General features: G+C 44.4%; 1 protein-coding gene across 1 annotated transcript in view; it reads right to left on the minus strand.

Annotated features, from left to right (window-relative positions):
• jam3b (junctional adhesion molecule 3b) overlaps positions 1-14,404 on the minus strand; it is a 31,452-nt gene extending 17,048 nt beyond the window's left edge. Inside the window, exon 1 of the mRNA XM_056594267.1 lies at positions 14,275-14,404. Coding sequence (XP_056450242.1) covers positions 14,275-14,323 — 49 coding nt within the window. The 5' untranslated portion in view covers positions 14,324-14,404. The remainder of the gene's footprint in view (positions 1-14,274) is intronic.
• Positions 14,405-15,953: the final 1,549 nt, after the last annotated feature.

Below are 15,953 nucleotides of genomic sequence, written 5' to 3' on the forward strand. Positions count from 1 at the left end.
CACAAGGGATGCAGGGCACACACACACACACATACAAGCAAACACACATCATCGTAATCATTTAGCAGATGCTGCCATCCATATGAGACGCACTACTACTATTTTAGTTTACTATTCCCATAAGGCTACAAGGCTTAAGATGTTATGGTGCCTGCTCTCAGGATCACCTCTGACAGATCCACACAACCAACCTTAGCACGCTCGTGGGCACACAGACAAATGTGACAACCTTAAACGGAGCCTGAGAAGACAGACTCTCATCTGTGAGGCCGCTGTCTGTCCGTCACACAATGGCCCCGGAGCTCTGGATCTCCGGAGCCATATGTGAGCGATGAGATGGCCCCCCCAGGAAGCTCATGAACACTTCATAACCCGGAGACAAAGCTGCCTGTCTGCTCGGGCAGGTCTGCTCGGGCAGTGGTGGCTGCCCTGTGCCACCCTCCTCACCCTGGGAGCTCTGTCTGCTGGCTCACGCCCGTAAAACAATAGCTAAGCTGTGTGCCCCGGGATGGGCCCCGCTGTGACTAGCGGACACATTATATACGTGTATATATTATGTGTATCATTGCGTTCTCTATGAAAAGGTGGATGGGTGGACTTTACAGATTGAGACATCGGAGACAAACATTTTAAACCGTTTTCTGAGAGTGTGTTTTTCTTTTGAGAGTTTTTCTTTTTCAATACTGCTGGGCTTTAGCATCCATGGATGTTGGAACAACTGTTATGCTACTCAAGAAATTATCCACATGCCGTAACATTGGAGCTGTTGTTGTGCGTTCGCGCATTACAAACACATGGCTACATTCCCCTTCCACCACGGTGACCAGGGAGCACTGATGTCTGGCAATTGGACCATGAAACCTTAAACCTTATCCAGTCTGTTGGACACAATTACTAGTGAAACAAAAATAATAAATGAACTAATACGCACATCAAAGTATTATGTTAATCATTTCATCTGAAATGTAATGCAATATAGTGTAATCAATTGTAACATGAAGCAAGCAGGAAATCACAAGATGTGATGCACATTCAATGATGTGATTTACATTGCATTACAAATTCCAGTAAGGGCTATCTGGCAAAAGCATCCTGTTTATGTTTTGGAGGCACATACCTTCAATCAATTGACTTTAATAGTCCGTAAATCAAATACAACCAAGAACCATTCACTGTCTACTTCCCATAAACATGAACACCCCCAAGGAGCGATTTTTCACCTGGCATGGGTCAAATGCGAGAGTCATTCAATATTTACACATTGACAAATGATTTCCTCTCAGCACCAAACACCAGCCAGTGAGGTCCCTAATCTTGCCATCACTGGCAACTGGCCTGGGCCTTTTTGTGTGCAATGCTGTGGGAGGCAATTCCCGCGTGGGCATTGTTCCTGAGTAAGCGCTTGCTGGGCGTACAAACATGGGAGGATAGAATGTAAGGTCGCCTCACTTGTGACCATGTGGGGAGAAACTGTCACAGGTGAAGGAAAGCCTGCACAGGCGTGGGTTGGGGGGGGTTCAAGGGTCACTTTTCCAACGCCCCTTGTTTTGAAAGCCCAGGACTTAGTGGATGGAGATGGAGAAAGCCAACAGCCTGTGTATCTAATCACTTTCACATCGGGTTGTGTATTAATAGCTTTCCTCCTGAAGTTATTTGTGAAGGAATTGCTAAAAACCTTTATAAAAAATGTGCCTGCTATCCTCAAAATGCATATAAGAAAATCCCAGCTCACATTGAAACATCAAATATTTTACGTGTGTGTTTTAAAGCAGTTGTTTACTCCTTTTGGTCAAATAACTCCCAACCCTTTGACTCGTCAAAGGGTGGAGGCTCTGGTTCTGCTAAACCCGCATACCAAACTCATGACACTTTGAAACTTTCTGGAACTCAGACAACCAAAAGATGATTTATGCCTTTTTTTCCTGAATTTCACGAGCAACCGTTCCTCCCCACCTGCACTAACCACTGTGAGTCAACACATGAAATATTGAAGAATCTAACATAGAGACATCAATGACGCGAAATTTACAAGCAGAGGGTAGACACCCGCTGCCCACGCATCCCCACCTACCCCAACAATCACCCCACAAGCCCCCCCTTAGACAGCAAATGTGCCCAATGTGCATACCTTCGCCGCAAATAGTTTGCATAGGCAGCCTGAGTGGTTGCGCGGGGAATGCTCGCGCCAAACAGCAACAGCTGGGTGGGGATGGGGTAGAGAAAAAGCAAGAGAGAAAAAAGGAAAAGGAATAACCATCTGATGCCTCATGCCTCCCATGACCTCCCAGCCCGGACCGTCACCTGCTCTGGAGGGGGGGGGGGGGGGGGCAAGAATGCTCCAATGGGTTTCCGTGGGAAATACCAGACGCATGCATTACAGCCCACCGGCCTACCAGAGCCGCCCCATGCCAAGCCCCCCCGAAGCCTGTCCCTGTGTTGTGATGCCGCAGCCTGGGTTATGGCGACCCGCCGGGCTCATAAAGAAAGTGACACAGAGAGGCCGGAGGCTGGGCCGATGTTACAGCGGGGACTCTGTTGTGGTAGAGAAGAGAAACGAAGGGGAGCGCTTGTTTTGGGTTGAGGGGGACAGCTGCTGATGGTCCTAAAGTGAGTGCTCTTTCGTCTCTAAGCCTGTCAGACGATCTTTTCGTCTGTACCTGCTCTCAAAAAAATCAACCTAAAGCACACTTGTAGAGGTCAGCTAGTACATGTTTTGTAGAGCCCCTTTGTACACACTTTTCAGCCCTTGCTTGATCCACCACTGTAAAGAAAATAAACAGTGAATACTGTTGAGATCAAAGAGCCTGTTTGTTCTGTGTGTAAGGTCTATGCGAAATAATAAACCCAGAGTTGGCCAAACAAATCCACAATCCGAGACAGGGTTAATATTACTACATTGTTGGTATCTTGTTACATATAAAGAATTTGATCAGTATAATGGCGGATACTATTTTTTTTCTGTGTAGTTTAGAGTCGATTAATATTATCCCTGCCAGCCATGATTATTCCACCAGTTCAAGGGAACGGGGTCACCAGTGAGCCCCTCCCGTGTCATGGCCCAGTGGGGGAGAAGGGCAGGGCACAGGGTGGGCCTCCCAGCATAACACATTGGCTCCACAAGAAGCCCACTCATACGTCACAACAAGCACGTGTTTTGCACGTATTACCGTACCGTGTCTTTTCTACTTCTCAAGAGCGGAATACCAGCGCTTTGGCCACTGGTGGTATTTTGTGGCCCGTAAACAGTTGGCCCCTAGGCACTGCCGGAGCGGAGGGCCCCCACAGACAACACAGACGATCTGGAGTAAGGAGACGAGTGGAGAGATGGAGAAGGAGAAAAATGTTGTTTGGACAATTCCACATGAATGACCCTGGTGGGGGAGGGACGTGGGGAGGGTTGGATGGACGGATGTAGTGGGTGGGTTCATTAGGCCCAGTGCGTGTAAGACTAGGGGGGCCATTAAGAGGCACTTGTTACGCCAAGAGATGGAGCTTCTCACTGCAATGTGTGCTGGAATGGGGTTTATGAAACCATAAGATCATTGTTCTAGCCCGAACCGGATCAAACCAGAATGGATGACAGATTCTGAGGGGAGTTCTGGGACAAACTTTGAGGGTGGAGTGGGGTGAAGTGTTTGTGTGTGTCAGGGTGTGTGTGTGTGTGTGTGTGTGTGCGAGTTAGGGAGGGGTACATTCCACTGCTTTGCACTTCCCCATCCACAAAAGACACACACACACACACACACACACACACACACACACACACACACAAGCACACACAAGCACACACACACACACACACACACACACACACACACACACACACACACACACACACACACACACACACACACACACACACACACACACACACACACACACACTGAGCTCCCATAAACTTTACCCCCGCTGACTGAAAGCCTTTTGTTCCGGTGTTTTCTACTGTTCTTCTTTATTTTCTCAATGAATTATTTGTTGCCTCTTTGCTTTCATTCGCTGAATATTTTAGGAGCAACAGATCTGTGCACCCCCCCCCCCCATTATTCCTTCTTGAGAATAACAATGAAACATGGTTCGGTTTAGAGGGGACAGTGTTTGGTTGTTTTCTGATATGGAGGAGCACTGCCTCATGCACGTGTTTTCACTACCTGAACAAACAAGGCGAACTTTGGGCATTTACGTCATTTTTTCATGGTCCAACTTCTCATTGATTTTCGTGCAGAACCGCAGTCGATATTTCCCACCAGAACTTGTCCACAACAAGCCGAGGGAGCAGTACTTTCTTATATCAAAAAATAGCCGGGTGTGACGGTTCCCCTTTAAGGTGGGAACGATACAGACTGCAGGGACTGCTGCAGAACATTACTGTGGCCAGATGTTGACATTTTACAGATGCCTTTGCTTGTGATTCAGGCGGCAATTAGCATTTAAAACTCCATACAAGTCTAATTAAATTCCACAGGGTTTCATCTAACCATGAAGCCTTTTTCACCGCAAGATTGCCAATGGAAGTAGTTAATGTGTCAAACATGATTACTACAATTATTGGTCCATCCGTGAGTCCAACCAGTTCCGTTCAATGGCAGTGAAGGGAAGGAAATGCTCAGAATGATCACGAGACAGTGGATTATGGGAGAAAGTGACAGCTGATAAAAAACACCTGCTTCTTGGTTAACACCCTTTTAAATACAGTACTTTAAAAGTGACAATTTTAGATGGTGTTCATGACCGTGAATAAGATAACATTGAACTAATTTATAATAATTGCAAATATATCTTTCTCTCCAACTTTCAGATCATTTAATTGAGCATTTGCCTCCTTATATAAGGCTTCTATACCACCTCCACCTCCACCACCACCACCTCCACCACCACCTCCACCACCACCACCACCACCACCAACACCACAACTACTCACATTATTAATAATGAATTAATTCTGTTCAACTTACATCTCCATACAATGTGTTTGCCTTGTATCTCACTACTCAATATTCAACAATGAACCATGTGATGGGAGCACGTGGTGCGGCCGCGCGAGGAGGGCCCATGGTCGGATGGCTTAGTGGGGCCGTTCAGGAATCTAGGATGAACTCTGCTAATGACCACTGTATAAATACGCCTGGACTAAAACAGGAAAAGGAGGAGCACCGAGCCAAAGGAAATGGCGACGAGGGGAGATAAGTCAGGTCATTTAGGGCTGGACTCAAAAAAGAAATGCGGAATGTCGAGCGGCGCGACAATTATGTTTAATTGTGAGATTGAGAAATCCCTCTTCCTCCAACCAAGGATGTGAAAACAGCTTTGGGAATGCTTGCTTAGATTACAGTATTTAACATGTTCCGTGTGGCGGGCCACGGCCTCTGCAGCTAAATTTACAGTCCAGTCCCTCTTGCTCTGATTTAAAGGCAGCTAATATAAAATGATCGAGTAAAAGGTTGAGAAATGCCCAGCATTATTTTTGAGTCATAAAACAAAATCCATCCGACCCCCCTCGAAATTACCTTCAACTCCCCCCCCCCCCCATCCCATTATCTCTCTCCCATTCTCTCTCCCCCCCCCCCTCCATCCGTCGCCTTCCGTGACGCTGCGAGCTAGCAGAAGCTCATGATACAGCCGGCGTTTCTGGGGCCGGGAAGCAGCCCACCGTGTTACAAACTCGTCACCTATCCCTGGCATCCGGACAACTATGTCAGGCATTCACTCGTCCAAACCATGCCCTTGCACACTTGTGGCAATTGGCCGCATCGCTCTCTCTCTCTGCCTCTCTCTCTCTCCCGCTCTCTCTCTCCCTCTCTCTGTCTATCTCTCGTTCTCTCTCAATACTATTCTTCAACATGGTTCATTACAAACTCCTTTAAAAGCCCCCGATCGCGTGCGCAGCCATGATCTTTCTTGACAGATCCTAGGGAACCCATTACGACCCGTGGATCACCCATGTCAGCACTCTTTAAGAATTTACTTGTGTTCCATCCAATAACTCTGTGGACATGATGGGGTGTTTTTCCTTCTTCTTCACACAGCTGATTGTTAGGTTTTCATGGCGGTGTGCCAAGAGCACTCCAAGCTAATGCCTCAGTGGTCACCTTGCGTATTTCATTGATTGGCCTCACACCAAGGCATTAGCTTAATGGTCATTCATTACAGCGTATCAATTGGAATATGTTTTTCTAGGAAGTTTGTTGAAAACACGCAACAAGCACAAACGATGACCTTTTCAACCCAAGGGGTCTTAAGCACTAAGTAGCACAGAAGGAGCAGCCCACTAAGGCCATATGGCCAGATGGTTTGGTTACAATCCGCAAACACTATCTGGCTAGTCAGCTGAATGCACATTGCAATTCTAATAGTAGCAGTGAGGGGGTATGCTATCGATCCCAGCTTTCAATCTGTAGGGTGATTTACACAACAAACAATTCTGGTACACTGGCCTGGCTAGCGTTGCAGTGCACATCTTTAGTACAATAAATAAATAAAGAAAGAAAGTTATGCTGCTTCAGCACTTCTTGCTGGTCACAAGTGCACTATATAGGGGTCCTGTGAAATACTTACACATAGAAACTAATTGTGGAATATGGACCTAAAGGAGAAGATGTTAAGTAAATAATAATGTAATATTTGAATGGACCTTAAATCTGACCTGATAAGCCCAGAGGCCGGGAACTAATTTGTGATAGGACAGCAGTCAGCAGTGACACATATTTTCTGAGCTAAACTTGAAGGTGTTGAAGCAAGATGGAGCCTGATTGGACGCAGATCGCGATGCTGCTCATCAATGATTTTCAGCTTCAAACTTTGCAATACTTTCTACAAAATCTGAATCAACATCAAAACAGCAACTAACAATAAAAGGAAAAGATCCCAGTGGTAGCCTGAAACATTGCCCCTATTCCAAACTCACTCAAACAGAACACAGTTAGTCATTCTGGTAAGTCTCTTTGGATGACCACCAGGATTTCTGTGTCACTTCTGACCGCAAGCACTCTAAAACCCCTGGAGTAGAGCGCTGCTGAGTTCTTCTTTCAAGACACACTGCTGCAACCAGCCCAGGCCTTTACCCCTGGTTTGTACCTCTCGGTCGCACTACCAGTGTTCATCTCACAGTCCCCATCTAACCTATGGCAAATAAGATATAATAAATCATACTTTTAATTATACTCATTTTACTTTTCTTTCTCTCTGAGCACCATACTTCTGAAAGTGTTCTCAGCATTGAGGGGACATTAGACCGCCATTCAAAGAGCATGTCAGTTATAGTCCTCTGTCATTAGGATGAGTCCATGACGTTTGACCTTCTTCATACACACTGCGCTGTTTATTTTAATTTGCGGCTTCTTGCATTGGAATACACCCTGAATAAACAGAGTTCCCAAAGCTTTGACAAAACATGATACAAATTTGACGTTTGAAGTCGAATTTCTGGAAGCTCCTTAACATAAAAATGGAACTGACATCTCTCTGATGAACCTATTTTTCTGAAGCACAACATCACAGATATGACCAAACATGAAAGCAAGCTTGGGTGGATGATTGTGGAATATGCAAGCTCTCTTTCTTTCTCAGTAGCGACTGTATCAAATGCAAGCCGTTTTGAAGGCATCTGTAGCTCTGGGCATGGTTAGTCTTAATTAAAAGAATGTTAGTCTACTTCCTAATGACAGAGCTGTCGACTCCAGTCACTGTGAAATTGTTGTCAAATTAAAAATGACACAAAAAAATAAAAGCATATCTATGGTGAAATAATATACTTTATCTAGCCAAGATGGTTCTGTAATATTAGACGGTGAATATAAAATACTTCAGGGGGTGGCAATTGATAAATGAATGAAGTATTATTTTGCCAACACAGTTCTGCGTGAAATGGCTTACTGGCAAGGCTGTAAGCAGAGTAATTGGCCTGCCCCCAGGAGCGAGAGGTTATAGAATGTGGGTTGTTTCCCAGGTAACACCACACAGTCAACGCTGTGTTTGCTGCTTTACCGCAGAAGGAGCATTCTAACTCTCTGCCTCATTATTCTGCCTTTTAATCAGTGGCTGCTTATCAACGCACTACAATTCCATTACATCATGGTTTTAAAATTTAAAATTTAAAATTGTCATTCAGATGAGCTGGGGGGGATGATTGGGAAAAAAAATCGGGAAAAGGAAATCCAGATCCTATTTCAGATGAAACACGGCAGTTTATTTATAAACATGCCAAGAAATCTCTCCTAAGAGCAAATCCCTTTTCATCCCACGGCAACCTGGTAAATATCAGCATGCTTTCTTTCCGGTGTTTAGATGAAGACTGCTCTAACTCTACGGAAATCTGTGCACCCTGCTTTCTCTCACATGCACACGCGGTCCAAAATAGCCACGGATCGAGCAGTGTCACATCCAGCCTGTTCAAGCCTCAACACACTAAATACCTGTGGGTTTAGTATTTGATTTATTCATTATGCTGGGTGGGCCTTATCCAGGTATCACTACATGTTCTCCTGCTGAGTCTTTCTGTTATGGCGTACCCTCCTGCAATTGTTGAGGTTATGTTTGCTATTCCAAACTCCAGATTAAAAAGAGATTGAATGTTTTCAAACTGAACAACTAAGCAAAAGTATTTTCTAAGCGTCTTGAAATGAGTACAGCGCGGTGATTTAACAAGGTTTTATGTGGTTTATGAGAAGGAGAAATAAACGAGAAATAAGCAAGGCATCATGATGCATGACGCTCTGATGACCGCTGCTACCTCTGAATTGTTGCGCCGTATATCTAACATCGACGCTGTGGAATGAACTGTGACCAAACACCTGAGGTTATCTTTCAGGGCTATTTTTAGACGCCCACTGCCGCTTGTTACAGGCCTCCCGGTAAACAGTGGATGAAACCAGAGCGATTATCTGGTTATGACTCTCAGCGCCGTGGAGCTCTGGCCCCAGGGTGTCGGCGGCTCCAACCCCCCCGCCCCTCGAGATAGAGCAGCTCTCACTGGCTCCAACGTGTCATCAACCAGGCCCTCTAATCATCTCCCTAAGCCGACGGCCGGCCCGACGTCTGATCGATGGCCGACTTGTTTTTTTGCCAATTGATCGGCACGGGTTGGTCCCCAGCGATCACAGGAACAGAGGAAGGAAGAAATGAAAAAAAAATACATGGTCCCCCCCGAGGGACCATGTGATGACTGAGGGAGATCATGAAACAGTAAAGACACTCTGAAACTACCCTTAACTCGGGTGGCCCCAGCCAGGCCATCTCAGAGATTATCTACTAATCTAGAGTAGACTAAACAAGCAATAATGATATCTTGGCAAAACAAACATGGCAATTTGGTTGGGCTATTGAGGAAGGGACGTGTTTCCGGGCCGCTACATTACACAGGACATGATGACAAATGGTATTCCTTCGCGTAAATCTCCCTGGTGCTTTCGGCTGCCAAGCAGTTTGCTTCAAATACTTTTTTTTTTAAGGGTGTATGCCCAATACCTAGTCCTACCAGACTCTCGTACTTCATTTCATTTGCAATGAGTTTTGCAGTCTTGACCTACTCAATTCACACACGTTAACTCACTTGAAGGCGGGTGTCTGTTGAAGTTTAAAACTATTAGATCTGCCCAGTGCCACTCTGGATCTGCCATAACCAATCGCTAACGTTTGGCCGGGAATCACGTTGCGCGCAGGCTGTAAACAAACCAAACACTGTGCGTGAAGATGTCCGTCAACGAGTTGACTTTAACGTCATTGATCTCAGCCACTCTGTTCGCTGATTGGACGCAGAAAGTTTGGACGGAGAAAACCCACTAACATACCGCAGACCCAGACCTAGTACTGAAGGGAAATCAAAATTGAGAGGAAGTACTTAGGCGGGCGGAGCCAGGCTACCCAATACCCGCCCTGTTCCATAATGACCATATATATTCCATTTTTTTTCTGGAGCAAGTGTTAATATTTTCATATCGAGTCGATGGACGGCTTGAAACGCCCGATGCCCTGGTTAGGGCTCATGACCAACGATCCTCCAACATGGTGGTGTCATTGACATTTGAAACATGCACATGCTTGCCATTTCTGGAACGTGAGAATGATGTCTTTCACCCTGCCCATCTGGGGCAGCTTATTGGTGTGAGAGGGAAAAACTGATAAAAGCAAAAGGGGTCTGTAATCTCTTGAGTGAATGTTACCATGTTAATGGATGTCCCTCTCTAGAGGGGTGTCAACCAATGCACCAGCAAGCTTTCTAAAACCAACCTCAACAAGTGAGACTTTGTTGACCTCTTGTCTTTACAAGTCCCCTGCTTCCTGCTCTTTAACCGCACGCAACACAGACAGACAGAGGTCTCTTTTAAGAGCATAAGAAACAGGTGGGTACTCATTGTTATTCAGCATACACACACCCAACTCAACATGGCCGCCTCTAACTCCATGTGTTTTCCGTTCAGGAATGCTGCATTTGCTGTAAATGCCTGCGCAGGTTTTTTGGGAGGGACAGCTCAGCCAGCGTCGGATATTTCTGGTCAAGTCGACCAACGCAGCCCCCCCAAACACCTCCACCCACGGCTTCTCAGCTGTTTCAGGTCATACCACAGCCTGGGCCATGTGCTGCTTCTGCTTTGTATCAGCAAGACTGTCATGGCACTGAGACTCAAATAGATAGAAGCGTGCTGCTCACTAAAATGACAACCCCCACCCCCAAAAGTCGCTTTCCTAAGATGATCATGTCATGTCAGGTCATGATATCAGTTAAGAGGCTTGTAAAAGGGCAGCAATCCTGATATCTAACCACAATAATGAACTGGTGAGGAAAATTTGGCCTCCCAGTCCTTGTTGATAATCAGCCCAACTACCAGGCCATTTTGTAACAGGCCTTTGTGATGCATACACAAAGTGACAAAAACCTTCCCAACGCTTTGGCTCTCGCAGAAGCCAACAATGGTTTATGTCGTGGTGGAAGCAATGTCGCGCGTCGAAGGGACTCCTGAAGGTGACTTCTTGCTTTCAACCCCTGTGTTGACTTGTCTCTTTAGCTAACACATCAGTCCCGCGTGTGTGCGGGACTCGCCCACTGGGGGCCAAGCATACCTTCTTGGGAGCACCCACTGAACATTTGCTCAACGATTCTGGGGTTGGGTAGGGAATCATCCGACAACTGGCAGCCTTGGCACGGAGGGAGGGAGGGAGGGAGGGAGGGAGGGAGGGAGGGAGGGAGGGAGGGAGGGAGGCGATATCAGTCAGTGCCTATCCCCCCTGGAGGAACACCAACCTCCTGCCATGCCAACTACACCGCACCATACGGCTATGTGCTAAACCGTGAGAGCGAGCGGGAGATAGACAGCAAGAGAGAGGAGTTGCCCCTCGCTGCCTGGCTTCCCTTTGGAGCAGATAAACAGTTTTGAAGCACCACATTTTTTAGATCCACTTAGCAGTTGAGAAATGTTATCCAAGAAGCGCCGTGGGTATCTCTGGAGGAGCAGAGGATTAGAAACTCTATCGCTTTCTATGTCCCACTCTCTCTATCTCCGCCTGTCTTCACGCTCTCTACCTTCAGTCCCTCTACAACACTGCAATGTCGTGAGTTGTGAGGAAGTGCTCTTCGTGGCGTTTACAGAGATATCCCTTATCTAATCTGTTAGGATAAGATAAGCAGACTTCATTCCGGGGCCCAACTGAGCCCAAACAGAATTATCATAAGTGCCAATTTAGCGAAAGTAAAGAGAATTACTTGTCTTAAATATGTCGGTGGGAAAGTCCATGGGAACGCTCAATATCAGAATCAAATAAATATGTTTGAAGTTATTTTGGTTTACGAAACTTATTTAAAAGGCGGCCAACAAGAAGATGGAAGAAGATTGCTGTAGAGCCCCCTAAATATCCGCCTACATGTCTTCCTTAAAAGACTCTCAGCAGTGCTCGCAAAGGTTTATATTAGCACATAAGCTAATCCCCTTTGAGCATCTTCCAAAAGCACAAATATTTTGGCAGGGGATTCCTGGCAGACATACTGCAGAGAGAGCGTACCACTTTTCTTGGAATGTTTTTCAAAGTGTAAAGATCCAGGTGAGCCCCAAAAACAATGGAAAATGTTCAAGTGATCCATTACATCAGAATGGAAAGTTTGCAGACTCACACATGCCTCCCTTTGTTATGTGTGTGTGTGTGTGTGTGTGTGTGTGTGTGTTGTGTGTTGTGTGTTGTGTGTGTGTGTGTGTGTGTGTGTGTGTGTGTGTGGTTGTTTGTGTGTGTCTGTTGTGCATGAATATTGATTTGAGCAACTAGTGAGGAGCTATGTCAGGCTATGTTTAGCCATGCCATGATGGGGAAGGGCTGCATGCTTACTAATGACGCAGCAGCTAGCTAAACATGGGAAAGAAAAATTAGAAGCACTCTCACACACAGACACACACATATATATATACATACATAGACATAAGTCGAGAATGTGCACGTCACTTGAGTGAAGTGTCCCACAGCGAATTAGCGGTTTTATTTTTACACATCATTACCACATTTGTGAAACATGCAAGAAAATAATTACGATCAAAGCTTTGCTAGAGGAGATATGTGGAATTCACATGAAAATCAGTACATAGAAGTAACTATGAGAACCAATTAGTAATTCACTGCTTGGTTTGTGGCCAGCTTTGGTCAGTTTCAGAGCAGGTTGTAAAGCATGTCTAGCTCAGCAGCACTGTGGCCAGATTAAGCCTGGCTCTAAAGACAGTGGTACTGGCCATGGGCCAGCCGACGACATGACTAAGCCCTGGCCAGAAGAGACAAAAGAAATTCCTAAATCTTAGTCGACCCGATTCATCCCCCTGAAAATGTCAATTGTGCTGTCACCGTGACTTTTTTTCTCTCTCTCTCTTTTTTCTTTTTTTTTTTACAAATTTACCACGGGTAACGGTACGTTAACCGGCTACTAAAATGTATCGGTTGAAAAGGAATGTGGTGTACTATGTCTAGTGAGACACCAGCAACAGGTTTTAAATGTCTTCCAGCGGCAGCCTTAATTAAAATCAGATACTTAAGCCTGTCCACACACACACACTGTATGTTCTGAAGTCAATGCTTAACTGCTTTTCTTTTTGTCTGTCTTTTAAACCGTTCTTATTTAGACCAGTCAAAAGAGAGACGCCACCACCACGTGTGGTGCTATCCCCTAATGGTCATTATTAATGCAGTAACCACACATTCAAACACATAGGTGGTAACATTGGATGAACAGAAACTAATATGCAGTTTTGTACTGATGTTTTCAGAAATCAGGATTATATAAGTGACAATGCAAACTCTCTTCCAACAACAAAACGTCTCTTAAAATTGGAAATGTATGCAAAACTTAGAATATAATAATATGATAATTAAAAGAAATGAGCAAATGTATAAAATTAACCTTTATCAAAAAACCTTTATCAAGTCCACTCATTATTTTTGTAATTGCGAGACAGAATCAAAGCACAGCCAGGCCTTCCCCTCGCAGTCGATAAAACCAGACACTTCAGACCCAGAATACCAGGATTTATTGTTTGTTCTGAAATGGTTGAGGCCGGGTAGAGGGGGTTAGGGTTAGTTAGTTAGTTAGACTGCATGCTGTGGCCGCATTGGCTCCTCCCGCAGACGCTCGTTATTTCCCGTTAGGAAAAACTGTTATTTCGCGTCACTTATTTCAACACAGCTCATCATCATCACGCTCGTCCTCATCTTCATCACAATCTACCACACTTGATGTAAACAACACTGCGAATATTTATAGCTGAATTCTAACTGTAAGCTCGCTCACTCATCCAAACTTTACAAGCCTAAAGGAAACTTTTCTTTACAGCGCACATCAAAAGCGTGGAAGTCGTCCAGACTCAAAACGAACCCGAAAGAACGAACACGAAACAGGGAAACAGCGAGCGAGCAAACCGTAAGGACGCACGAAGCATTTCAAACAGACCGTCAAACACACCAAAGTCACCGAACTAGTGGGGACGAGCTGTCGAACTGGAAGGGATTCACGGAACAACGGGGTTCGCAAACCAAGGTCTGGATGCGCGCACTTTACAATATAGAGGCAGCCCCCCAAGAACCCAACACTAGTATCAGTCAGATAAATGAACTGATTGTTAAATACATTATAAAGTAGATTTAGTTCCAGTCCAAAGGATTGAGTGATGCCCGATAGTTACTAGTTGAATGAGACCGTTAGCTTCTGTCGCGGAATCTAGTTTTGTGAGTTCGGTATTGACAGAACGAGTATTCGTAGGACCGCCAGAATGAGATGAGGACGTACACCTTTACTTTGCGACAAATGTTACTTACAGTGAGTTGAGAGCAGAATCAGGACGCAAATCAGACTTCTTATCGCCATCTTCGTGTCGATGTGTTCTGTTTAGCTGTACATGCGCAAAGTAGCCTAAAGAGCTTTGGAGTGGATGCAGCGAGGGCTGGTCGGATAGAGGCAGAGGGAGGGATAGAGCGAGAGAGGGGAGGGGAAGAGGGGGTTGGGGGAGGGAGGGAGGGAGGAGGAGGGGGGTGGATCTATTATATTAGGTTTCCATAGCTACCGAAAGCATCACTCACGGAGACAAGAATTTATAGTTGACAAGATGTGGGAGGTTTTACAACGGTAGCCTAAGGTGGAAGAGCTGCAAAGCTCAGATAGGAAACCAAAAGCACAGTTGTATTTGCACCTTATTAAATAAATCAACAAAGTCACCCGATGTGTAGGGGAAAAGTCCACAAGTAGTCGGCACTGTTCATATTTGAAAATCCCCTAAAGCTATATTTCACTGGAATTATATTTATAGTTAAAACAAAAATGGAATCTTGTCAAATATATTTTGCAGTTGTCAATCTAATGCATAATGATACTAATAAAGCTTATGAACAATGAAATTGAATTACAGTCACAAAATCTGTCATAAATAGCTTTAAATATTCCATGTTTCATACTAATTTACATGCATGCTTGTTCTGTTTCTTTTGATGTTGATCCCATTTTTAAATTAATATATTAATCTGTCCCAAATTTGGAATGCTACTTCTGCAAATCCTTTAAGAAACATCATCAATTCATCTTGATCAAATATTTAATTAAAAAGACTCAAATAACATTAAGAGTGTGGAACATATGGGGAAACCATTTGGACACCAAAGGGCAAAACAACATGTCAATGGCACTACAAATTCAACACAACATTGTTGCGTTGAACATGTTGAGTTAAACCGTTATGTCTTTTGAGCTTCAGCAACGCAAAATGAACACAGGTCCTACATTCAAACACACACAGGCATGAGAAAAATATTTATGAGTCATACACTTTCATGCAATTTCATAAGTTATTAGCACCTCTAAATATAGAACAACGATTATGTGAGCATGCCTTGTATTGCATAACAGATGTAAATCAGTAATTCAAACAAACAATCTGCAATAGCTTTATCAGGCAAAGTTAAAGTTGTAGTATTAATTATATTTAGCTAATAATAATGTATTGCTTTACGTCCCTGCGATGCATTGAAAACCATGCACGAAACAATACGTAAACAGTGTTTAGTGGCATCAACCTTTGCTACTATTGAGCTGCAATCTATAATCCCTGCTGTCAAACAAATTACTGTTTTATTGGCTGGAGGCCTGAGGGCCCATCATATGAACTGTGGTTGAAAGATGTCATGTGATAAAACAAATGAACACAACAACCAGAGCAAAAATACATGTAAAAGTAACCTAACTGTCACTTATTATACAAACAATTATTTTTCTTAATTCGAGAATTTCCTTACATCTTACTTTCTAGGTAGGATAATGTCTTGCAAACATGAACTTGATCGAGAACAGCCTTCAAACATTCAGAAGAAATCATTCAATCAAGAACAACAAATATATATTACAAACCACAGAAACAGGATTTCTGGTTCAATCAACATACATGATAATCTACCAAGAAGGGCACTATTGTTTCTGGATTGTGTGTATTAGTCAGAGGCTTAACTGG

The sequence above is a fragment of the Gadus chalcogrammus genome, chromosome 7 (genome assembly GCF_026213295.1).
Source record: "Gadus chalcogrammus isolate NIFS_2021 chromosome 7, NIFS_Gcha_1.0, whole genome shotgun sequence".
NCBI lineage: Eukaryota > Metazoa > Chordata > Actinopteri > Gadiformes > Gadidae > Gadus > Gadus chalcogrammus.